At 28.1% G+C, this 27,991-nt stretch overlaps 1 protein-coding gene across 1 annotated transcript in view; it reads right to left on the reverse strand.

The window, feature by feature from the left end:
• The window catches only part of LOC100200535 (rhoGEF domain-containing protein gxcJ), a 64,850-nt gene that overhangs the window by 28,311 nt on the left and 8,548 nt on the right, over nt 1-27,991 (reverse strand). Inside the window, exons 4-11 of the mRNA XM_065812845.1 lie at nt 12,811-12,926; nt 8,292-8,429; nt 7,921-7,997; nt 6,887-6,983; nt 6,451-6,558; nt 5,686-5,853; nt 787-954; nt 579-705 (exon numbers count right to left, since the gene is read on the reverse strand). Of these exons, the coding sequence (XP_065668917.1) occupies nt 579-705; nt 787-954; nt 5,686-5,853; nt 6,451-6,558; nt 6,887-6,983; nt 7,921-7,997; nt 8,292-8,429; nt 12,811-12,926 (999 nt within the window). The remainder of the gene's footprint in view (nt 1-578; nt 706-786; nt 955-5,685; nt 5,854-6,450; nt 6,559-6,886; nt 6,984-7,920; nt 7,998-8,291; nt 8,430-12,810; nt 12,927-27,991) is intronic.

A 27,991-nucleotide genomic window follows, 5' to 3' on the forward strand; every position in this document is an offset into this window, starting at 1 on the left:
ATAAGGCAAAATCTCCTATTTTAGTGAGCCCTAGAAATTATTAAACAATGGCAGTGGTTCTACAAAAAATCTCCTATTTTAGTTTAGCCGTTGACATTATTAAAAAGTGACGATGGTTCTACAAAACTAATACAATTGCTTTAACTTCTAATTATATAATCTATTCTATTTTTGGAAACCTTAAAAAAGCTGGCAAACATTCAGGGTGGCAAGAATTGCATTTTTATACACATTTTCTTCTTGCATTGCTATTAAGTTTTCTTACATTTTGTAATGTTTGTGCACATTTCAATTACATTAAGCTTTGTGAAAAGTTAATTAAATCTATTTTTAGATCTGCAATTGTTATCCTATAGGTTCTTTTCTATTATCTCTTTCAGAATAAAATTTAAAAAAATCTAATGATAAATTTTTTTCATTAAATTTTTAAACTTAATAACATTTTAGAAATTGAATATATATGCCAAATATGATTTCAGTAGGCTTGCAATTTGAATACACTTTTTTATATCTCCTTAAATAAACTAATAAAAAGTTTAAAGATAAAAACTTTGTAATTAAAAATAAATATTTCTCACTAGTTTGTGGATCCAACCCTTCCAAATCTTCAATCCATACTGTTTTTAAACCTAATGCTAATTCAACAATGCTCTGCCTATTTGCAACTTTAACAGCAAAGACAAGCAGATCATTGAATAGAACACACTAAAAATTCAAATTATTTATACTTAAATAACTGAATCTCTTCAAATTAAACATGTAATACAACAAAAAATATAGAATTACTTGATATGTCTTTTTGCTTGTCTGCAAACAAACTGCACCCTCATGGACAAGATTACGATCTGGTGTATAATAAGCCTTAAGTCCTGTAATTTGAGTTTGAAGTAATTCTAAAGCTTTCTGACATTGAGATTGTTTTAGTTGTTCATTTAAAAAAGAAGCAATCTTTTCCTAACAAGATAAAAACATTAAATTTGCTATTACAAATAACTTGATTGCTAATACTAAACAGAATGAAAATCAATACCTAGCATCTAACCTAACATCAATACCTAACATCTTTCATTTACGTATATATGTGTATTTAGATACATACTGTACAACAAATTTTGGCACTTTTTGGAAATGTACGCATTTTTTGATAAAGTATAATATCATATAAGTAGATGCATTTCAAACATGGATACTATCTACCCAAACTCTTAGCTGTTATATTTGTTAAAACTCCCACCTATTTCATTTTTCACCAATTCTTATTTCGGTATAATATTATATATGCCCAACATCTGCAGTAACTAACATACCAGCAAAATTCCTTATTTTTTTCATTATTCTTTTTCTTTTTAAATGTTTGGATTAAAATACTTTAAAAAGTACACAGAATATTTTAGTGTTGCGTAAATATGCAGTAGTAGGTTTTTTCAATACTCACAGATTATCAACTATTCTGTAAATACTAACTCACAGATATTCTGTGAATAAAAAAGCTAACAAAAATAAATTGTGCAAGGCTATTATATTTTTATTTTAATATTTTTGCCTGTTTCAAGGCTGTTAGCATTACTATATTTAAGTATGAATATTTTGTAAATTTAATATTTATTTAAGATTAGTTTATTTAAATATATAAAAATATTAAAAATACTAAGAAACTGTATTTTGTATAACTCAAATATGATTGCAGGAATTTATGCAAGTTTGTTATGTAATTCATGGAAATGAATGGAAAATTGTGAACTTTAAGTTTTGTATGTAAACATATAATTCATCTAAAATTGTTAGATGTGAAATATTGTATAAATAGTGTATTGAAAAAAGAGGAAAGACTTCCCATTAAATAACGCTAGGTAACAAAAATTTGTTTTAACATATATAATGTTTTTTTGCATAATGCAATTATGACAACTCAAACGGTGACATTAATTTTCATATTGCTTTTGGTTTGTTCAAGTGAATAGATTTTTTTCTTTATTGTATTTATAATGATTTCATTTACCTTCTTGTCTTTTTAACAAAATGAAAACATTAAATTACTTTGCAAAATGGTTTCTAGACATTGTAAATTATCAGCAAACTGTTTTTGTTATGTTTGTGGGTGTTATATTGAACCTGCTCAGGTGAAATGTACATTATCAAGGCATACAAAGTATTACCAAGCTTATGAGAAATATTTTGCCATGTTTATTAGGGACCAAGATAAACCTTGTACTCCTTGTGCTATCTTTAACTGCTGAAAAGGATACCATTTGCACTATCCAGAATTTGGAGAACCAATTAATCACCAGAATGACTGCTACTTTTTCATGGTAAACGATAATAATTATAAAAAGGTTAAGGATTAAAAAAAGTTAGTTTATCCTAACTTACTATTATTTATTGCACTGGTATCACATAATGAACACATACTTATTCCAGTTCCAACAACAACAAGTCAAATCAATATAGAAATAACGGATAAGGATGATGATTATAGAGAAGAGCAAGACAATGAAACTTGGCACAATCTTGCGGATCATTATTTAAAACATAAATCATATGCTCAATACTTTACAGCCTATAAATTTCTCTGCTTTTGATCAGATGTGACAAGATTGTTTCAACAAAATGGTATCTCACACTAACCTTTTCAATGGCGACAATTTATTGTCAGTAATAAAAAGAGTTTTAAGGCTGAAATGAATATCAATAGCCTTCCATACCAGTTGCACACAGCGTGCACTTAAAAAAAGATTGCAACAATGTTAACTTCTTGCAGCAAAAGGTTAACCACATTGGTGATGTGTGTGGAGATTTCAAGAAGATTAGTTTTCTTTTAGAAATGCAAGGAGGGTTTAGTAATGCAAGGAGCATTTAGTAATGCAAGGAGGATTTAGTAATGCTAGGAGGATTTAGTAATGCAAAGAGGATTTAGAAATGTAAAGAGGATTTACTTGTTTCTTGTGTTAGTGGAACAGTAGAGATACTGCAAATCATTATATTCAAAGAGAAAAGTTTCTAACTAGGGATCTACAGATAAATGTTGCTCAAGTATCTGTGGAAAAAAGTTAAAGAAGATTCTAAAGTTGGTTGTAATTTAGAGGACCACAAGCAAAAAAAAGTTGCATCAAAAGGTCTTCAAAACGAAATGACAAAGAAAGAAAAAAGAGCTTGGCTTGCATTCAAGGATGTAATTTACAATTTTTTTGGCAAACAACAGGATTGAAAACTACAAGGAACTAGTTAATTAGCTACTTGACAGTTTTCCTGAGTTGATCATCCAAACTGCACTATTTACATTCTCATTTTGAATTTTTCTGTTCAAATCTAGGAGCCATTAGTGAAGAATATGAAGTAAAGTTTCATTAGGACGTCCAGATGATAGAAAAATGGTTCCAAAAAAAACTGGATGAAGCTATGATGGTGGATTATATCTGGAGTTTGCTCTATAGCAATGTCTCCACACACACAAAAGAAAAAAATCATCCAAGGTACATTTGGGAACTTTTGAATGTAAATTATTGTTATATAACAAGCTATAAGCATATAAATTTAACTTCAAACTCAAAACAAATAAATGTAAACTGTAGTTTCTACAAGTAAATAATTACTACATTTTTTTCTACCTATAAAAATAATAATACTAATAACAATAATAATAATAATAATAATAATAGTAATAATAATGATAACAAAACTGTTAAAAAATATATAGAAACATCAAAATCTGAAATGAAACTGAACTTTCATAAAAATTTGTAAAAAAGTGTAATAGATGTGTATTGCCATATTTCTGTTTAATCAGTTTTGGTATTCAGTAAAAATCAATTTTGGTAAATCAGCTTTATCAACCAATAATTTTTGGTAAATTTTTTAAAATCGAAATATGGGGGTCAGTCCTATTTTTGTTTAATATGTGATACTAAAACACCTTAGCTTAGTAAACTGGATAAATTTAAATATAAATTTAAATTGCTTAAACTATTTTTAATAAAAATAACCTTTTTTTTTTTTTGTTATTCACCTTCTCAAGGCCGAGAAGGCCACTACAGATAAGGAGGCTACTTAATAGTGGTTATAACCCTCTCTCAACTCTATAACTCCGAAACACGAGCCTTGATGAACAAGGCCACTGCGCGGAGAAACAAGTTGAGCGCGGTACTACCAGGGACGTGGTGGGGATCGAACTCGGAACCTCTTGCTTATGAAGCAAGCGCTTTACCACTACACCACTACCGCTTTGCTGGATGGCATTAATCAGACTTGAATTTTTTCGTCTAAAAAATAAAATCCTGAAAACTTTTTTATTCTTATTTTAAATCATGAACTGAACTTATTTGACATGTTAAACTTTTAAAACAAAACTATTAAAACAGAACTTTTTTGAAATGTTAAACCAGAACTTTTTTGACATGTTTTTTGACATGTCAAGCTTTTAAAGCAGAACTTTTTGACATGTTAAACTTTTAAAACAGAACTTTTTTGATATGTTAAACCTTAAAAACTTTTTTAACTATAACATTATTAGCTTATTGTTAAATGCAATTAAAAACAGTCGTCATTTCATATATAATTATGCATTTCTTGAGATAAACTATTGATAATGGAATGATTTGGAAAGTTTAGATGCATTTATTTGTTCATGTAGAAAACAGAGGCACTGTTTAACATTAGCATTATTTTCTTGACATAAACATATCGTAAAATATGTTATCTTGTTATCTCATCCTTAAAAATGAGAAATGAAACTTTAATTTAAGCTTTAATATGGATTTTCTTGAACAAGCATTTTCTCAAAAGGACTAAAATACTAAAATCAAAATGAAAACACAATTGGCTGAAATTGTGTTTGTATTTTGATTTTAGTAATTATTTCCAATCAAAAACTTATTTTTCACTTAACAACCATCTAATTTTACATTCTTTATCTTAACATCTGCAATCTGAATCTGTAAGCTCCAAAAATGGTTTGAAATTTCTATACTTCCAAGACAAGAAAATTATTTAATCTATAATTTTTATATGATATATGTGGTCTTTAGTGTAAAAATAACACTTGTTTTTCCCTTCATGATTATTTATTGAGGCGTGTTTTCGAATTATAAGGTTTTTTTCTCTAAATCTTATAACTCAAAAACACGCCTCAATAAATAATCATGAAGGGAGAAACAAGTGTTATTTTTGCACTAAAAACCACATATATCATATAAAAATTATATAAAAGTATATTAAACAAAAGAATATAATAAAACCTAAAAACAAAAAGTTCCAATAGAACTCCATGATTTAGATTTCTCTATTTTGACACTGACTCCATACTACAGTATTCAAAAAATACTTAAAAACTTCTATATTTTATAGACAGAAAAACAGAAATGTATATGCCCTGAAATCTTTATAAACCCAGAGTCTTAATGCCTTTGGTTATAATATTAGGTAAGAACTCTAAATTTAAAACTGATGAACTTAGGATTTGTTGATGCTCAAAAGCCTTCTTTTTCCCAAGCTCAAAAGTTCCTAAATATTTTAGGAGTATTTATAGTATTTAATAATCATTTGACTTTAAGCACTTTTTTGACTATTTAATACCTGTGTCAAATATATCAACAAATATTTCAAAGCTAAATAAAAAAATCCTCTAAGTGAATAAAAGTTAACACTCAATCATAATTTTATGTATGGTAATATTCCAATCAAATATTTTACCATAAGTGCTAGCGCATCTTTTAAGTGTTGAAAATCATTGTGATCACTACTAGTTCTTTTAGCAATATCCTTGAGCAGTAATACATATCGTGGAATTCGTTGGATAACAGTAATTAAATATGATGGCATTGTCAAGCCAGGTAAACATACTGGATTAGTGTAACACATCTAAGAAAATTTTATAAAAAATATAAAGATTAAAAATTTGTGTTTTAAAAATAAATTAAAATATTAAACATTAAAATTAAATAGCAATTAATTTTTTTTATAAATAAAATAAAGATAATAAATAATTCCAAAAGTGTATAAATAGTGAATAGAAAGAAAAAGTTGACTAAAAGATAATTAAAAACAATTTTCAGTCGAAATTCTTCTGTTATACATCATTAAAATTAACTGTTTTAAATTTCAGTATGAAGTTATTATTAATGTTTCATGCAAAACTATTTTTTCAAATATTGTGTGCAAATAAATATATATAATAAACTGCTAAATATAGTGAGCTACAAGAATATAGGCCTTTAACACATACATCAAAAGAGTTGGGTTTGGAAAAGAGAGTACTTTTTATAGCAATTTTTATTTTCTAGTAATTTTTAATAATTTTTTAAAACAAAGAAAAAATGTTTGAAATAAAAAAAAAATTCGTTTTTTTTAGTATTCCTTTTTTAAACTTCTGAGAATTTAATGTACAATACTAGAAACTTTCAAAAGTACTAAACCCTAAATTGCTTTGTCTCGAATCTCTTGAAATAAAAAACTTACATTTAAGAAAGTTTCAAAATCCTTCTTCTTCTTTAGTCTCTGTTTCAAGAAAGCATCACTTGCATCATAATTTGTACAATAATCAGAATAAATTTTCCACTTGTTTTCCTACAAAAAAAAATTACCAGCATCATTATATCCACCATCATCATCATCATCATCATCATCATCATCATCATCATCATCATCATCATCATCATCATCATCATCATCATCATCATCATCATCATCATCATCATCATCATCATCATCATCATCATCATCATCATCATCATCATCATCATCATCATCATCATCATCATCATCATCATCATCATCATCATCATCATCATCATCATCATCATCATTATCATCATCATCACCATCACTATCATCATCACCATCACTGTATTCTCAAAAAAATTCTTAAGAAATTTTTAGTAAAAAAAAAACTTACTTGCATTAAAAAAATATCACCAATAGATTGACTATCTGACCAGTTTGAAATCCTTTCAAGTAGTTCATCCAACATTTCTTTGTGCAAGGCTAAGATGCTAAATATCAAAGTACTTTACAATTAAATATGAGTTTTATATATATAAACTTGTTTAACATATAAATACTGACTTTTATAAACTCATAATAAGATTTTACTTCTTTTGCATCAAAACAGGTTGTTAATGACCCTGGAGTAATAATAAACTGCTTGTATTTATGTTTTAAAAGAACTTTAAGTTTGACTTCTAAATTAGCAAGGATAAACAAATTTTTATTTCAGAGATAGTCAATAAAGTTTGTGCAACCAAAAGAGGAGGGAGGGTTCAGCAAAAGAGGAGGGGAGTTCTGCAAATAGCATACTTAAATGTAAGGGGTGGGAAATAAGAGTTAAATTTAAAAGTACACAACACCCAACTTAAAAAAAAATTTCTACTCTATGTTTGTATTTTAAAATTATAACTTTTTTACTTTTTGAAAAGATATAAAAAAAGTGTCAATAGAAATATAGAAATACCTACTATTTAGGATTCTCAAAAAATACAATTAGCAACAGGGAGAAATCGTTTAAGACTTCTGAAATTTTAAGGATTTTTAGCTGTTTAAGCACTCTATTTGCACCTATTTTTGTTGCAAAAAACTTATTTGATAGTTTTATGTTTTGATTAGCATTATTTAGACTTTCACAATTATTCTAAGTTGAGTTTTTTAATTTTAAAAATTTTTTTTTTTTTTTCCAAATTCATGAGATATGTGACAGCATTTTTTGATATATAATCTTTTATTAAAAGATATACAATGTATATTTATTTTTCTGTTGGCAAATGTATAGTTTTATGGAGTAAACATTATGCTATCTTTCTCATTATTCTAATGCTTTAAATTATTATATTAATGATATAGTGTATTGATTTTTACTGTTTTCAAATATTGAATTTAGGTGCGAAAGAGTTAATGTAAAGAAATAATAATCTAGTTTTTCTTAACAAAACTAACCTTTCAATATTACCAAAAACAATTTTAAGCTCTGAATCATCCATGAATCCATTTAAACCGATCTGTTTCATAAAATGCTGGAATTGATAAAATCAAATTTATATTAATAAAAAAAAAAAAATCAACTATCATCATTTTTTTAACACATTTCTAAATCTAATCTTGGATTCCTTTTAGGTTTTACCGTCCCTGATTATAATCATTTAAACATTGAAAAAATCTCTGAAAACATCACTAGTAACATCAATATATTAAAAACTTTGCATTTTTTGTAATAAAACTTAGAATAAGGAAAAAAACAAAACTATTGCAAAAGTTGTGTATTCAAATTAAAATCTACTGTTTCCCAAATTAAAAAATTATTAGATTACCAAAACAACTATCTCCAACCCTCTTACATAACTTCTTTCTGTTGTATAAACCTCTAATGCAATTAATGAACGACGATCTGAAGGAAAAGCAGGCAATGATGCTGGAAAACCATCAGTAAACAATCGCAATGGTTCGTTCTATTAATAAGTTATTTTAATATACTATTAATATTATTTAATAAGTTAAATATTATTTCTAAGATTTAAATATACTTTTTAAAAAATATCATTAAATCATTTTTCAAACATATATTTATGTATATATTTGTAGTATGTATATATAAACATATATTTATATATATACATACATGATATTTTCAAATAAAAAGGGTAGTGAAGGCAGACTTTTGCTGTTTTATTGAGTTAAATAGTGTTAAAAAATTGCAAAAAAAAAGATTATTTTGCCGCAAATTATAAGTATAATTAAATAACACAGTAATATTTTTTTATGAATGAAGATTTATCTTTAATTGATAATTAATTATTTAAAAAAATATAAAAGTTAGTTTAAATAAATTTGTTTGATTATCACCATTTTTAAATCATTTTTTTCATTGTAAAAAGTGAATCAATTAACGTTTTTGACAAATTTGATGACTTTTTTCCCAGCATGTTCTGAATTTCTTATTCTTTATTATATCTGTGAACACGCTGTTGCATCATTCCTACTGCTCTTTCAGCAGGATCATTTACAACAACTAGAGATTTAGCAAAATCTTTGAAAATTCTAAAACTTTTTTTTGCATCTTTTTATTGTGTGCATCAATTCTGAGGTAGGAGGGTAAACCAGTCTCTAATCTTTTGTCTATCCAATCCAATTCTATCAAACATCAAATAGGAAAATCAACTAGTAATGATAAACTTGGGGAGCTCTCTTTTCAATCTTACTCTTGTTTTCCACTTCAATGAGCAATCTGTTGTTAATTTTAAAATAAACAGAATTTGGCATGTCATATCAAAGCATAGCAGAGGCAATCTTACTTTTTTCATCGCTAGATGAAAAAAGTAAGATTGCCTCTGCATCGTTAGTCTTTATCCAACAAAGAAAGAAGTACACTTGTAGAATCTAGATAATGAATGTTTATAATATGATTTCAATACTGCTTCAGCTGTGTTTGGTTTAGCACAAAGCTCTTTATATAGATGCATTTTATGTATTGATAAAACATCTAGATATGGTGCTTTTATAGCCTTATCAGATTGCAAATACTATTTTGCAAAAAAATATGCTATGAATTCTGTCACAATATTTCCCTGGTAGTACCGTGCATAACTTGTTTCTCCACACAGCGGCCTTGTTCGTCAAGGTTCTTGTTTTGGAGTTATAGAGTTGGGAGAGGGTTATAACCACAAGTAGCCTCCTCATCTGTAGTGGCCTTCTTGGCCTTGGGGAGGTGAATTACAAACAAACAAACAAAAACAAAAAATCCCTTCTAAAAGTAGTTTATCTTCATGAACAAATTTAATTTGATTAGAAAGAAGTTGTATTTTTAGATAATATATGGCTTTTCTGAGGAATCTTGCATGATGGACAGCTCCTGGTTTCCTAATTTTTACACCTCCAGAAGACAAATTAGCAACAACTAGCTCAGCAAGTTCTTTTCTATCGTCTCTTAAAACTTTTTCACTTTTACTATAATCTTTGCAAAAATTTAGAGACTCAACTGCAGCACATTGGATAACAGTTTCTTGTGTCTTATCCCAAAGAAATTTTGTAACATTAGTATCATAATAAAAACCAGAAGTTTCAAATATGTCTTTGAGTTTTTTAAATAAAAGATTCTCTGGTCTAGATGTCTTTCTTTGAGTCACAACATTACAAAAGTGAACAATCTTCAGCTCTGATTTGTGGTGTCTACAAGCAAGAAATAATGGATAGATATCTAGATTGTTTGCTATTACTGTTTCAGTATTACTGGAAGTTGTATCAAAGCATAGCCCTTTAATGTTTCCTTTGGTTTCATATTCCTTAAGGATACTCATCACAACTTTAAACTGATCTTCACCTGACGAAAATACTAGAGAAGGTACTCTGAGAAGATAAACCTCTCCATCAATATTAAAAAAAACTGCTAATCTTTCATTTTTAAATTACTTGTATTTTTTTAATTCAAATAAGGTTTTACCACCCAAATAAATGATAGGTGGATATTTCAAGGCTTTTAAAGCAGCTTCAACTGTCATTTCTGGCTTGTTTACTTATTATTAAGTTTACTTTTTCCATATGTGATGAGGTTGCTGAAATGCTGCAATGTAATTTACTTACATCTACACCAGCTTTAAAAACAACAGAATCTACAACTGTAAATATCTTTGAGAATTGTGCACGTAATAGATTTTTCATTTATTTTTTCTTTTCTCCTTGTCCAGTTTGCAGGTTCAAAGTCTAAATCATTCAACATTTCTGTATCCTTTTTATCTTAAATTAGTACCTGATCTAAATTTGCTTTAATTTCCAGAGTATTGTGTTTTCTTTTGAACTTTTTTTTTGAATACTCTCTCTAGACATTTTACTATATTTTTTATTGATGACTTTTTTGCATTTATTCAGTGTAGATTTTATGTAGTAAAAGTTTTTTAGTATTTCCATTCCAGTTGGAAGTTGAATACCTTAATAATATAAAAAAGTATTTGTTGATGTGTATAATATTAATACTTCAATACTTATTATAAAATTATTTTTTATCTAGAAAAGATAATATTATAAGCAATAACATTATCATTCTTTATATAAAGTACATGTGTATGCATTAAAAGTCTAATTTGAGTGCAAAATAAAGAGTATATAATCAACAATCGAAATAAAATCACCTAATATAGCTGGAGTAGCTTCTTCAATTAAAATTTTTTTTTTTTTTTTGACCTAAGTTCTTATTCTTTATCTATGTTTTTATTTTCTTTAATGTTCATCATAAAACCTAAAATACATTCATAAAACCTGCATAAATGTATAGAAAAATTGTACAGCCAAAAATAAATACAACTGTACTTTCAAAAATAAAATTAGAAAGAAAAACAATGACTTCGAACATACCTGTAAATTCAAGAAAACTAAAAATTCATGAATTTTTCTATTTTCATAAAATTCTCTCTATATATGTAACAAAACTTTGATATGGTAATCAGTACTTTATTTTATTTATTATAATCTAGACGAATAAAATTGTTATGGCTATAGATTCCATAGTAACACCTTTATTATTTTATTATATTTGTTATACAAATAATAAAGATATAAAATAATAAAATAATAAAGAAAAAGAAAAATAGTCAATAAAAAACAAAATAAAAGTGTAAAACAAAGTATTTCATCATTCTTATAACTTGTGGCAAAATAATTATTTTTTTTGTGTGCAATTTTTAACACTATTTAACACAACAAAACAGCAAAAGTAGGCATATTCTGCATAAATTACCCTTTTTATTTGAAAATATGCATTAAATACTTGTCTTATAATTAAAAAAATAATTTCAAAATTTTGATATTACCTTCCCCAAGCCTTTCAAATATAGTAATTTTTGGACCATTTTTTAAAATTAAAATGGGTCTGGGGAGGCACAACAATGGTCCAATTATTTTTTTCCAAAGTTAGTTTTAACACCAATGTCCCACATTTCAAAGGATAGTTAATTGAAATTCAAAAATTTCCTCAAAAGCAAGTATATAAGTGTGTATATATATATATATATATATATATATATATATATATATATATATATATATATATATATATATATATATATATATATATACATATATATAGTTATATTGTAGTGGAAAGAGACTTTTAATGTAAAAAAAGTCTCTTTTAACAACAGTTTTGCTACCTTGACAATTAAGTTACATTTTATTGTCGTTGAAAAGTTAAAACAATTAAATGAATGCGGAAGTACATTAAGCTTTATAATTTTTTTAAAAACTGCAATAATAATGACTAGAAAGCTTTTTTTAATTTTTTTTGTTTTTGTTTTTTAAAAACATTTTTTTAAAACATGCGCAGAGTTTTTCAACATCAACAATCTTATAGCCTGCTGCTACGAGGGAGTGTTGCTACGTTACGACTATATTATAACCTGACTCGCAACGGAAAGTTGCTACATCAACTATCTTATAGCCTGACTCACAACAGAGTGCTGCTACATTGACTGAAGGTTTGGTTAGGGCAGGCAGTCTATCATTTAGGAAAAGAAAAAAAAAATATTTAAGTTTTAAACTTTTTCTGGTCTGGTTTAAAACTACAGTTTATGGAAGAAACTTTTGCGACTACCATGCAAAACTATATATACATATATACATAGACATATATAAAAAAAAAAAAAAATATATATATATATATATATATAATATATATATATATATATATATATATATATATATATATATATATATATATATATATATATATATATATATATATATATATATATATATATATATATATATATATATATATATATATATATATATATATATATATATATATATATATATATATATATAAAATTGATGAATGCTTACAACTGAAGACTTCTTTCTTGATGGTAAGGTAAGAGAGTATCGAAGAAAATCATTTGCTATAGACTTGATATCAAGAGATGATGTAGATATTGTTCTTTTACTGACATCATTTTTCACTAAAATACATTATTTCCATTATGACAACATTAACTGTAATTACATTTTTGTAACGTTTAAATACACTTACATAGTCAACATTGAAATTGACATAAATAAGAACATTGAACTTAACATAAATAAGACATAAATAAAAATTCCTTTCAATCATTTTTATTAAGTTTAATAAGCTTATTTTTAAAACTTTTATTTTTACTGTAGTTCGTTGTTGTTAGTTGTTGTTTGTTGTTGTTCATTGTTGTAGTTAGTTTTGTTGTAGTTAGTTTTGTATTTTATTTTGCTATATCTTAATATGTTACTTACAACAAAATAAAAATAAAAAAAAAGATAAAATAAAAATAAGCCTCATGAACCTTAATAAAAAAGAATACAAGAAACTTATCTATGATTACTGTATCTATAGTTTATTGTTGTAAAAAAAAATTTAATTGAGGGCTTTAAAAACAAAAACTAACAATTTAAATACAATTGATAAGTGAGGAAATAATATCTGGAACGTTATCTGGAAATGGATTTTTAATTGTGATAAGGTTAGTTTATATAACAAATAAACTACAGAAAATTAATTCATACCATCAAAATTTTTTTTTTTTTTACATTTTATGTCTAGTTACCAAGACTAAAAGATTTTCACTTTATATTAAAAAAGTAATTCTAAAAAAGTTGAACAATCCCATAAAAGTGGAGTACTTTATAGATTTTTTTTCTATAACATGAATCAAAAGTACAATTATTTTTCAAAACAGTTTATTTTTTATCAAAATTTAGAAAAAGTTACTGGAAGAGAAAATATGAAGTTTATAAAGCAAGATAACATTTAATAAACAACTTAAAGGAAAATGATAATCCTTGAATGGTATTGTACAAAAATACAAAATCATGAATCAGATTCTTTTTTTTTTCTTTCATCATTTAAAATAAGTTTCATACTGAAATCATCTTTTTTAGACAACTTTTTACGTGTAATCTTTACAAATAGCACTTATTATTTGATTAATTCTAATAATAGCAATTATTATTTGATTGATATTATAATAGATAATTTTTTTTTTCTTTTTAAAAAAATAGAAAACTTTTTAGAAAAGAAATTTTTTTTATAACTTTGATTGCATACAAAAACTTAAGGCATCATTTCAATTGGCTACATAGCAATTAAATAATCTGATGGTTAAAAATGTGAGCCTAAACGCACCTTGTTTGTCAAGGATCGTGTTTCGGAGTCGTTTTTTTTAAACATCACTTCAAACAAGGCTGCAAGCAACCACCATTAGAATCAGAAGTTACAGGAAGAGAAAATATGAAGTTTACAAAGCAAGATAACAATTAATAAACAACTTAAAGGATTGCAAATTATATGAATCAGGAAAACAAGATGAAGGAAGCGAATTCCAGAGAACTAATGTTCAAGAAAAAAACTAGACAAAAAAGAAGTTTAGGAGCACTTAGGAACAGTCACAGTAAAAGGATGAGACTTAATTGAATGATGAGTAACATGAGAATGAATTTTAGTAGATGGCACAAAAAAGCTCTCTAGAACAATGCCCTAATTTTAGTATAATTTAATTATAATATTTATAGAAAGAGAAAGAGAAGCAACACAATTTTTTTTAAACATCTTCGCTTCCAACAAGGCTGCAAGCAACCATTAATTAAAGTTGGAAGTTACTGGAAGAGAAAAGATGAAGATTGTAAAGCAAGATAACGATTGGCGGACGACTTATAGGATTGCAAATTATATGAATTAGGAAAGCAAGATGAAGGAAGCGAATTCCAAAAAACTGATGTTTGAGGAAAAAAACTAGAGGAATAAGAGTTTTTTGAGCACTTAGGAACAGTCACAGAAAAAAAAGGAGACTTAATTGAATGACTAGTAACACGAGAATGAATTTTAGTAGATGGCACAAGATATACTAGTGAGCTACTTAGCTCTTTAGAGCAGTGTCCATTATAGTATTTGTAGAAAAAATAAAGAGAAGCAACATTATGACGATGTGATAATGGTTGGAGGTTGGCTGCAATTACATTACAACAATGTGACAATGGTTGAAGGTTGGCTGCACAAGCAGGTCCAACTATGTTTACAATTCATTTTTGCACCTTGTCTAAAAGAGAAGGGACATCATTCGAAGGTCGGCTTCAGATATGGCATCAGTATTCCATACAAGGACGAATTTGAGATAAAGAATAGAATCCAGAGTAAGAAAGTGACGAGCACGATAGAGAGATGTAACCTTAGCAAATACTAATATTGCAATGGATTTGACAAATGCATTCCAAGTAAGATTCGAAGTAAGAGTTAATTCTAGAAAATTAAGAGTAGATGACTCTTCAAGTATGTTACTGTTCATAATTATAGAAAGATCTAGGTTGTTACGATAACAATTAGCTGAAAAAAATTGAGTTTCATTTGAGTTAAAGTTCACCAGCCACTGAGAGCCCCATGCTGTAGCAGAAGTGAGATCCTTTTCAAGCTTAAATTCCCCCTCCAAGCAATCATAGAATGTTGGCTTCTTATTAAGACAAGAATATTTGGTGGTATCGTCAATAAAAACAATGCCAATTAAGAGGTGAGAATTTATGGAAGATTGTTAATAAAAATCAGAAAAAGCATAGAGCTTAGAGTAAAACCTTGAGGAAATCCTGAACTAACAGGGAATAAAGAAGAGTGCTGTCCATCGAGGACAACTTTTATATTACGATTGGTAAGGAAGACAGATCAGATTATCCTGCTACTGTTAACATGTAACCCAGTACAATCTGCTTCATGTCCTGCTGCCTTGTAGGATAAGCCTTTTTAGGCAAAGGCTAGGAGATGCCAACTCCGACTTAAAACACCCCCTGCCTTGGGGCTCTTAGTTGAGTAAAGGCTAGAGATGGTGTCTCGATAAAAATACTCACCATGGGCAGACATTAAATGCACCCGGCTACTGTCTTGTAGAAGGCCTCCTAGGCAAAGACTTAAGGGGTAAACAAATTCTATCAGTTGACCAGCCTCGTCCTTCTTCATCTATTAGGCTGGCGCAGATGTATTTTTAATACATTGTTTCCAGTTTAGAATGTTGAATGCTGGATCTTCTTGACTAAATGCATGGGTTTGCTTGTGTCACTGTTTTTATGACTAGGCAACTCATTCTATTATCTCCTTATGAGGGTACAGCTCTAAAACTCAGTTTTATGGTTCTGAGGCCGGCTGGTAGTCAGGTTTCCCGAACTCTGTGGTAGCTCTCAGAGAGGCTGATTCCATCAACAGCTGAAAAATATCAAAGTATTAACAGTGCCATTTTGCGCATGGATGGTGTCCCTGTTTGTACTTTGTGGTGTGCATTGCGGAGGCCACATTTGGAGCCCTTTGTTACGGCTTAGGGTTTATTAGTAGTAATGAGGCAATTGCTTGGGCTATTAAACAGTGTTCTGAGTACTATCTATGCTTTGAGTCAAGTTCTTCAATCTAATTTAAAAATGAATAAAGTACCAAAAACTATAAAACACAAAACACCATCATCATCACCAAGTTCTCTAAACCTATCATTCACTAATATTCGTGGTCTTCGAAGTAACTTTTCTTCTGTTGAGTCTTATCTCTTGCAAAGTTCACCAGACCTACTTGCTCTTTGTGAAACTATGTTGTCTCATCTTGTGATCTTAGAGTTGATGGTTATCTTCCTTTATTTCGTAAAGACTCTAATAGTCACATGCTTGGCCTGGGCATTTACATTCGTAAGAATTCACCCATTTGTCGTGAAACTAGATTTGAATCCACAAACTATTCTTTCATGTGCTTTCGTTTAGCACAACTTCACTCTATTGCCTTTCTCTTTGTTCTATATCGCTCTCCTCCATCTCAAGACTGCACTCTTTTTGATGTTATTTCTAATCATATTGACCAAGCCCTCTCTCTTTATCCATTAGCTAATATAGTTGCTGTTGGTGACTTTAATGCTCACCACTCTGAATGGCTTGGCTCCAGTGTCAGTGATACTGCAGGTATTAAAGCCCACAACTTTTGCCTTTCACAATCCCTAACTCAAATAGTCAACTTTCCAACTCGCTTTCCTGACAACCCGAATCATTTACCTTCTCTACTCGACTTATGTCTTGCTTCTGATCCTAGTCAGTGCTCAGTTTCTCCAAATTTACCCTTAGGTGCTTCTGATCACAGTTTGATCTCTCTAAAACTAATATCTCATTCTTCTTCATCACCTGAATCCCCCTATTATCGTACCTCATACAACTACAGTAAAGCTGACTGGGATTCTTTCCGTGATTTTCTTTGTGATGGCCATTGGGTATAAATCTTTTGCCTTCCTGTCGACAAATGTGCTTCTTACATAACTTCGTGGATTCAGGCTGGCATTGAATCTTTTGTTCCCTATCGACAATTGAAGGTCAAGCCTCGCTCTCCTCCATGGTTTTCCTCACACTGTGCTGCTGCAATTGCCAATGGAAACCGTTACTTCCATATTTATCAGCAAAACAATTCTCCAGAAAACAGACGTCTGTTTATTACTGCCAGAAACAACTGTAAAAAAGTTTTGTCCAACGCCAAAACCCGCTATTCTCAGATCATGAAATCTCGTATCTCATCTCAAAAATTAGGCTCTCGTGACTTCTGGAGAATCTTTAATAATATCAATAATAAGGGCAAATCTTTAATTCCACCTCTCTTGTATGGTTCAGACTTTGTCACCTCACCTAAAGACAAAGCCGAACTGTTTGCTAAAAACTTTTCATCAATATCATCTTTTGATTCCACTAATTGCGTTCTACCTGATATTGCCAACAAACAGGTTTATCCATTGCTTGACATTCATATCACTCCAGCTTCTGTATCTAAAGTGATTTCCTGCCTAGACTCTCCTACTGCTTGTGGCCCGGACAACACACCTGTTATTGTCTTGCAGAAGTGTTCTCCGGAGCTGTCGTCTATACTCTCAAAACTATTCAAAAAGTGCTTATCAGAGTCTTGTTTTCCAGCCTGCTGGAAAGTGGCATCTGTTATCCCTATCTTCAAAAATTCTGGAGAGCGATCTGATTCGTCTAACTACCATCCTATTAGTCTTCTTCCTATCATAAGCAAGGTTTTTGAGTCTTTAATTAACATACACTTAATTTCTCATCTTGAATCTAATAACTTACTTTCTGACCATCAATATGGATTTCGATCTTCTTGTTCTACAGCTGATTTGCTAACAGTAATAACAGATAGGTTTATCGTGCATTAAATAAAGGTGGAGAGGTTAAGACCATCGCTCTTGACATTTCAAAAGCTTTTGATAAAGTTTGGCATGCTGGTCTTCTCCATAAGCTTTCTTCTTATGGTGTATCCGGCAACATCTTTAAGATCATGGAATCCTTCCTTTCCAATCGTAGCATAAAAGTTGTCCTCGATGGACAACACTCTTCTTCTTATTCTGTAACTTCAGGGGTTCCTCAAGGTTCTATCCTTGGCCCTATACTCTTTTTAATTTACATTAACGATCTTGCAAATATTCTCACATCTAAGGTGGTATTGTTTGCTGATGATACTACCATTTATTCTTGTCGTGATAAGAAACCAACACCCTCAGATTGCTAAGACGGGGCATTTGGGCTTGAAATGGATCTCATTTCTGCTACAGCATGGGGCTCACAGTGGCTGGTGAACTTCAATACAGATAAAACTCAATTCTTTTCAGCCAATCGTTATCGCAATAATTTAGATCTTCCTATATTTATGAACGGTGATGTACTGGATGAGTCATCTACTCTTCATCTTCTAGGATTAACTCTTACTTTTAATTTTTCTTGGAAACCATATATCAAATCGGTTGCAAAATTAGCATCTGCTAAGGTTGCATCTCTTTATCGAGCTCGTCACTTTTTTACTTCGGATTCTATTCTCTATCTCTATAAATCTCAAATCCGGCCTTGTATGGAATACAGTTGCCATATCTGGGGTGGTTCTTCTAATGATGCCCTTTCTCTTTTAGACAACGTGCAAAAATGCATTGTAAACATAGTTAGACCTGCTCTTGCAGCCAACCTCCAAACATTGTCACATTGTTGTAATGTTGCTTCTCTTTCTCTTTTCTACAGAGCTTTCTAAAGAGCTAGTGTCTCTTGTGCCATCTACTAAAATTCATTCTCATGTTACTAGTCATTCAATTAAAAATTTTTCTGTGACTGTTCCTAAGTGCTCCAAAAAGGCTTATTCGTCTAGTTTTTTTCCTCGAACATCAGCTCTTTGGAATTCGCTTCCTTCATCTTGCTTTCCTGATTCATATAATTTGCAATCCTTTAAGTCGTCTGTCAATCATTATCTTGCTCTACAATCTTCGTCTTTTTTCTTTCAGTAACTTCCAACTTTAATTAGTGGCTGCCTGCAGCCTTGTTGGAAGCGAAGACGAAAAAAAAAAAAAAAAAAAAAAAAAGATCAATAATCTTATAGATGTTACCTGATACACTGTTAGAAGAGCTTATGGAGAAGACCAAATTTTATTAAGGGCTTTAGAAATGACAAGAGCCTTAACCTCTTCATATCTATCTAATGCATGATAAAACTAATCAGTTAATACTGTTAACAAATCAGCAGTAGAACGAGAAGATTGAAATCCATATTGATGATTAGAAAGTAAGTTATATGATTCAAGATGAGAGATTACGTGTTTGTAAAAAAAAGATTCAAAAACCTTGCTTATGATAGAAAAGAGACAAAAATTCTGGAGACTCAGATCGCTCTCCAGAGTTTTTAAAAAAAAAGGATAACAGATGCTGACTTCCAGCAGGCTGGAAAACAAGACTCTGATAAGCACTTTTTAAATAGTTTTAAAAGTATAGATGACAGCTTCGGAGAACACAGAAGTGTTCTCAGAAAAAGAAAAAAATTATAGTTTCCAATAAAAAAGAAATATAATTCCTGTATACTATGCAGTGTTCTATGCAACTTTAATAAAAATCCATTTTTATGTTGACCATTAAAGAAAAGAGTTAAAATTATCTTACTCCTAATTTTTTATTAATAGTGAGTCAACTATACAGGCCTTGTTTTAAACCGTTACGCCTAGAGCGATTTACGTACGCCTTAAGCGATTTTTATGTACGAGTAGAGCAATTTTGGTTAAGCTACTTTTTATCATTTTTTAACTTTTCAATTTTCGGTAAGATAAAAGAAGCAATTAATTTTTAAAAAAACCACATTAACTTTTGAATGACGAAATGTAAAAAAATTTTTACAAAAGTTTGAAAGTAGTTACGTTAAAAATAATTGTTCTATTTTTTTATTGCGATAATATTTCTTATCTTTTTATAACGATATTATTTAACGTAATTTTACGCTAACCTTTTATCTAAATATTTTACAAAATGAAAAAAGTTCGCCAATCCTTAACTAAATATTTTTTGCAGATGATTTTAATAATAAATACAGTAAAAAAACTCAATACAAATCAATATTACAAAAAACATATATTCTGTAATCTCTGAAAACAAAAATATGAAGACATTTTTTCAAGATATTAAAAAAATGTGCCAGTATATGAATAATTTATTTTTAATTTACATAAAATTAATTCTTCATTAATTATTACTCTTTGCTTTTTTTATTAGTTAAAAGTATATGGATACCTTTAACTTTAACATATACAGGGGGAGGGGGCCGGTACATAAGAAAATAAAGTTAACTGTTACTCAAAATTTTTGAAAGAAGACAATTTGTTTAACTGCGTGCGATTCAATAAACTTTTTTTTTTCATAAATCAAGTTATATTATAAAGTTAAAGACATCACGAGTAGACTACAACATCCGCTGATGACACAAATATTACGTTAAATATATTTATACAATAGAGATTTCATTATGCATGCGCACGTTGCCGACTCCGTTAATTTAAAACTAAGGCATGTTTTAGTTTAATGACAGTTTTTATTCTTTACTAATGACTATGTATTTTTCTATATAAAATAAGACAAACTAGAATATCAAAACCTAGTATATTTTTATTCTCTCCATATTGTTTGAAGTTCAATAATGGATTGTATTTTAAAGAACCAAAAAATTACTTTGAAAACTTTCAAGTCTTAGGACTTTGCCGATGTTTTTTAAATTGAAACACTCACAGAAAAAGGGAAGATTTATGTCATCAAAATCATATGTAGTTTATGTAAGCTTCATCAACAGAAAATCTTATCCAAAACCAATGGTGCCGTGAGGGCAGCTGCTCTACGGTTTATAAATAGCACAAATTATGTTAAAAAAGATAGTATTTGTAGACATTTGTCAGGAGCAACTCATCAACATGTAATTCAATTAGAAAATGAAGGCAAAAATGAAGATGGAGTAGCCAACTTTTTATATTTTTATAAATTATAAATTAGTTAAATTTTTTTGTTTCATTGTCAATCAATTCCATTTTAGTTAAAAGCAAAAAAAATATTATATTTTTGGTTTATTAAATTAAATATTTATCCAAGTAAAGTTGTTAGACTTGAAATAATTTTTAAATCTTGTAAATCATGACATTAGAATATTAGGGTTCTATCTCACTTTTGTAATGTTGAAAGAACTTAAAAAATTTGTTATACTCTTACAAATTTTTTAAATCAAAAGTAAAAATTTGTTAACTTCATTAAATTAAATAATCAAAACATCAAATTTGTGTAATTGATTGCTTAAAACACACATTTTTTATTATTTATTAAGTAATATAAATTGGTTTAAGACAAAATAGCATATCGGTAGATGAGAATTATAAGGTTCTATCTCCCAATGTGCATAGCGAAAAAGTTCAATTTTTTGTATTTATTTATAATAGTTTTGCGTTTAAAATTACATAATTTTAGTATATTAATCTTATTATTGTTATTTATATAATATTTAAATTGTATGTTTTTCTTTTTTCATTGTTAATTATAACCTTGTTTAATAAAGTTGGAACTATCATCTAATTTGTAAACAAGCAAGTTTAAAAATAATACAATTAATAATGTAAAATTAATTATAAAACATAAATAACATTAAAAAATATACATATTTGATCAATATAAACAACGGATAATTGAATAACTTAAAATCACAAGATAAATTTAAGGACTTAGTGCTAAAAGTACTCAAGTCACAAAATTAATGTTTTGAGAAAACTTATTTTGATCAGAGATATAACACTTCAAAACAAGGATTAAAAATGGCTGATCAAAGTAGATTTTCTCAAAACATTTACTTTGTGACTTAAGTACTTTTAGCACTAAACCCTTCAATTATCTCAAGGGATCGTCCATAAATTACGCAACGCTAAATTTATTTGAAAAACAGTAGTAGGAGTTCTTTAATTCGGAGATTTTCACTAAACTTAATACGCTATTTTCTTTTTTTTTTAACTTTAGGCGCTGCAAGTGAAAACTTTTGATTATTTTGTCTTGTTTAATAGTGAAATTTAGCATTGCGTAATTTATGGTCGATTCCCAATGTCAAAAAATGGAGATTGAACCCTATTATTCAAAAGTCACCAAATGTAAAATGTAATAATGTTTTATAATTGACTAAAGTTGCATGATTTGAAGATCACTTTAAAGCAGTAATGCATGTTCTGGATAATACCATAATTTTGGGAATTAATAAATAACTTAATTTATAGTATATTTTTTCAACAACAATTTTTAAAACTAAAAATGTTTCAATAATATTATCTTATAAGTTATCTCATCTTATAAGTCATCTCATAAGTTCGATCACTTTAAAGTTATATTTTTTATTGTTAAAAAAAATTATTTTCACAAAAAAAAAACAACTATTAATTACATGTTATAATGGGTGACAGGAATAATGTCGCAAAATTTTGATATTCGCAAAATTTGATTGTCGCAAATTTGATTGTCGAAAATGTGAAAAAGGGATAGTGTCGCAAATTGTCGCATGATTGGTTGTCGAATAACAGAATAAGAAATAATGTCGCAAATGAATTTAATGAATAGTGTTGAAAATATAAGAAGGAATAATGTTGCAAAGGAGTTTAATGAACAGTGTCGAAAACAAAAAAAACGGAATAGTGTCGCAAATGAATCTATGGGTCCGTTTTTACTATTTACAAAATTATTCCTTTTATTATTTGCGACACTATTCCTTTTTTTTTTTGCTATATTAGGCCTTTTTAATATATTCAAAACTATTCCGAAATTCATTTTTCAACATTGTTCCCGTCACCCGTTATAATTTAAAATGTTATTATAAACAAATATCAGCCATAATAAACATTGTTTTCAAAAAAATAAATTATTTGTTAATATTCAATACAATAAAAATGTTGTCTTTTTATTATTATTAATAAAAAGGAAACATTATTATCATTCTTTTTTTTTCTTTCGTTGCTTAGTAACGCGTTATTAAGTGATGAAAGATTGATTCATAGCCTTTGTTTATTACAGTAATTTTGTCGCAAAAATTTATTTTCCGCTGTGGTGGCGCTGTTTTTATTTTCTATTTCTATAACAATTTCAAATAATATTTAACAATGTTTTTTTAAAAACACATCTATTCAACACTTTTCGTTTTGCCATATTTCTTATTAATGGTGAAAAATGGTTTTTAGTGAAAATCAAAACAGCGTTTTGTCTGCGATGAAAACGATTATCGTCCTGAAACTTTTTTCGTTTCGTGATAATCGCCTTTACAAGCAGAAAAAATAAAATAAACAAATGCTACTATTTGTTTAGGTTGTTGTCAAAAATTTGTCAATAAGCTCATGTTTAAACCCTTCTGCACTGAAAGAAATACACATGCAAAATTCCTACCGTAACCTTATAAAAATTGTCTATGAAATGGCGTGCCACCCAACAATGCCTCACGCACATTTTTCTGTTTTGGTAAGTCCTAAATTAGTTGCAATTTGCGTTGAAATACTTTGTTTTAAGTTTTACTTGTTTTATGTTGTTACTTGTAATTCATTACTTTTCTACAATGATTTTTTTTTTATATATACGGAAGTTGTTCCCTCAATGGTACCGTTCTTTTAACATTCTCTCAAAGTCACGGTAGTGAAGTCTGACTGGTTGATTTAAAATATAATATATAATATATATAAAATAACAATTTATTTGACAACAAAATTTTAAAAAATTAAAGAAACTATACCATTGCGCGAGCAACAGCCTTTTTATATATTGGAATGTATTTGACTTTACTATTTTAGGTGAGGTGTGCAAAAATAACTGGCGCAAGCCTTATTAAATGCAATGAGAATGGGCACACATGCAGAGAAGTGATTAAATGTTGTGCTAACTCTGTGCAGGAAAAATGCTTTGAAAACCTCCAAAGGTGCAATTTTTTTTCCATTCTTAGTGATGGAAGTCAAACAAGAAAAACTGGAAAAGAAAAGGAACTAGTTTTAGTTCGAACTGATAACAATGGCGTACCGATTTACATGGTAACAGAGTTGTTGGATATGTCACTTTTTGGTGGCAGCAACTCCAACTCCGTGACCATTGGTATAAACAGTAATTTTGAATCGGATAAATCATTATTTAAATTAAGTACCGAAGATTATACCAACAAAGTTGTATGTGCAACAGCAGATGGGGCAAGTGTAAACTTCAGTATATATAAAGGTATACTTTCCCAGTTGCAGCAAAGCTGTCCCTTGTTGATTCAAATCCATTGTATTTATCATAGGATTGAATTGGCTGTAAAAGATGCCTTTAAAGAAATTTCTGATTATATAAAGATTGACGACTTTTATATTGCTAATTACTATCTATTAAGAAATTCAGGTAAATTAAAAGCAGAAGTTGAAGAAGCTTCAAAATGCCTTGGTTTAACGCTTTACAATTACCAAAAATTACTGAAACAAGGTTTGTTGGACACAGGAGAGGAGTTTTGAATCTGTTAGAAACATGGCCAGCTTTTATTATGGCTAATCAAAATTATTTAAGTGAACAGACCAATTCCAAAACTGTAGCGAAAGTGAAAGGCCTATTGAAATTATTTAAGTGCCATTCTTTCCTCTACAAAGTTGGTTTGTATCTAGACAGCTTGGAAATAGTTATTCCTGCATCTAAAATATTCGAAACTAATGAGTTATTGGCTCATGAAATTCCTACTACTATAACTCGAACCCTATTGGAGATAGAAGACAAAATTAAATGTATTGGGCAAGATGACGAATTTATTGACAGCTTTATAAATCGCTACTTTGTCACCGATAAAACTGATGTCGAAGGTTCGTTTGCTAAGGCTGGTGATAAACGAAAGCAGGTCAAAAATCGTACGTATGTCAGCGTAATATTAGAAATGAATAGTTTTGATCATGACGAATCAATTAACGAAATTCGTCGAATTAAAAAAACCATTTTTTCAAAACTATATTCGATATTATCATGCAGGTTTCAGGACTATTCAAGAGAATTTATATTGTATAGAAGCATGAAAGTTATTGACCCAATATATTGGATAATTGAAGACCCAGAATCAGGAGTGCAGGAAATCAACCATATTTGCAACCATTTTGAAGCGCCTTTAAAAAACGCGGGTTTTCAAAAAGATGTTGCATTAAGTGAATGGAAAAAACTAAAACGGCTTGTTAAAACTGAGTTTGATTGTCATCCAGTGCGCAGCTTGTGGAAAATTATTTTTAAAAAATACTTTATGGAATATCAAAACCTATGTTGCCTTATGTCATTAATTATGTGTATATCGGGGTCCAATTCAGAAGTTAAAAGAACATTTAGTACTGTCACCAATATCTTATTGGATAAACGCCTCTCTTTGAGTCACGAAGCACTTGCTGATTGTGTCGTAATTCTTGGAAACCATAGTCTTTGGTCAGAAGAAGACTATGATGATATAATTGAGCGTTCTCTCACCAAGTACACGCAAAAACGCCGAAAATGTGTCACTGCTGTTGCAGAAAAAAAAGTAGTTCAAAAAAACTTAGCAGATTTCGATCAACTAATCGAAACAAGTGATACGGAGGACATTGATAGTGACGATGATCTTTTAACAGATAGTCTTCGCGAACTAATCATGTAATAAAAAAAAATTATATATTCAAGTTTATATAGATAAAGGAATTCATTAAGCTTGATTTTGACTTTTTTAACAGTATATTTTATTTAAGTAGGTACGCAAATAAAAACAAATATTGTTCAATAAATAAATTGAATGTTTCTTAACAAAGATTACCTCATATTTGTTCTCCTTCTTTTTATTTTATTACTCTAAAATAAATTGTTTGCTAACGAAAAAAAAGAGTTTTGTAATAAAATTAAAATACTTTTGAGTTTGTTTATAAGTTAAGAAACTTAATTTTTTATGAACAATTTTTAACAAATGCTTATTATAAACAGATATGATACGAATCGCTGTTCAAGTTATTAACAAGGGTTTTCCTTTATCAATATGTTAATATTTTTTGTTTACTCCCGAAGTTTTAAAAAATAAAAAATAATTGTTTTTTTTTATTAAATAACGCAATTACGATTTTTAGAAATAATGAATATATATATATATATATATATATATATATATATATATATATATATATATATAATATATATTTATGAATATATATATATATATATATATATATATATATATATATATATATATATATATATATATATATATATATATATATATATATATAATATATATTTTACTTCATAATATTGAACTAAAATTGATATTAAAATAACAATTGAAAACACAACAAACTTTTCATAATATATTCACATTTACAACATTTATACATTGTTTTAGTTAATTGAGTTAAATTAAACCAGTTCGCGGTTATTTATTTATTGCGGTAGTTAAAACACTTAATGTCTATAAAAAAAACTAAAGATAAGCCTATGACGTCAAATATCGTGTTAAGCTAATGCGTTAAGCACTTTTTTATTTAAAACAAGGCCTGCTATAGCAATACTTGGAGCATGGTGCATGATTGAGACTATAATTGTTGCATGGCATGTGAGTGAGACTTCAATGTTAATTCTTAATTTAAAAAAAAATGATTTTTAGCATCAATTAATAATAGTTATCTTCAAAGCCCTAAAAAATCTTAGTATGGAGTAACTGCATGTCAAATGAGCCAGAAATTCTTAAAAATGTCACTATATCTCAGATTTTGCTGATTTTTATACATTAGCCTTGTTTTAAATAAAAAATGCATAGGGCTCTCTTTATCTTTTTATTCTTTAAAGACATTTAAAGACATTTAAAAACATTTAAAGACATTAACTTTTTTTAAATTAATGCAATAATATTAATTACCGCAAATCGAGTTAAATGTTATTTAATGACTTTTTTACTATTACTATAAGAGAATGTTTATTTTCTTAATATTAAATAACTGAATTTAATATTGCATTTTTAAAAATGTTTGATATTAACAAATTTCTTTCTTTTCTTGACATTAGCATAAATGAATTAAAACATGTTAAATTTTTGATCTTTTAAAATGATCATTTCTTAAATTTCTAACTGCTGCTTTGCAACTACAAATGATTTTTTATTTTTGAAAAAATTAGTGAGTAACAAGTAAAAAAAAATTACATTAATTTATTTACTTTGTTTATTAAAAGTTTCTTATTTTATTAATTTATTATTAAAATATCTGTATATATCGGTTATTAAAAAATAAACGCTGCGATTTAAAATTGAACTTTAAGTATTAAAAAAAAATGTTTAGGAAGGAAGACAGAAAAAACAATTGCCATAAAAATAAGCTAATTTTTTTTTAAGAACAAATAAAATTTCAATATTGAATAATATTTAGTAATATTTTTTAAACAAATTTGAAAGTTAAGTTAAAGCCAAGCATTAACTTTAATTTTAATAAACTCAAATATATTTTTTAATTCAAAATTAAACTATATATTTTTAAAATCTAACTTATATATATAACTAAATTATATATATTTATTTATCCAAATAAAATTATTTATTTTTACTAAATTAGTTTTAAATTAAACCATATACTTTTTATCAGAATTAAATTATGTTTTTAAGATCTTTGCTTCAAGCTTAAAATATCAATTATTAAAAATAAACTTTTAATTTCATTTTTTTAATTTCATAGTGTTTATATCAAACATAATT

The sequence above is a fragment of the Hydra vulgaris genome, chromosome 12 (assembly GCF_038396675.1).
Source record: "Hydra vulgaris chromosome 12, alternate assembly HydraT2T_AEP".
Lineage (NCBI taxonomy): Eukaryota > Metazoa > Cnidaria > Hydrozoa > Anthoathecata > Hydridae > Hydra > Hydra vulgaris.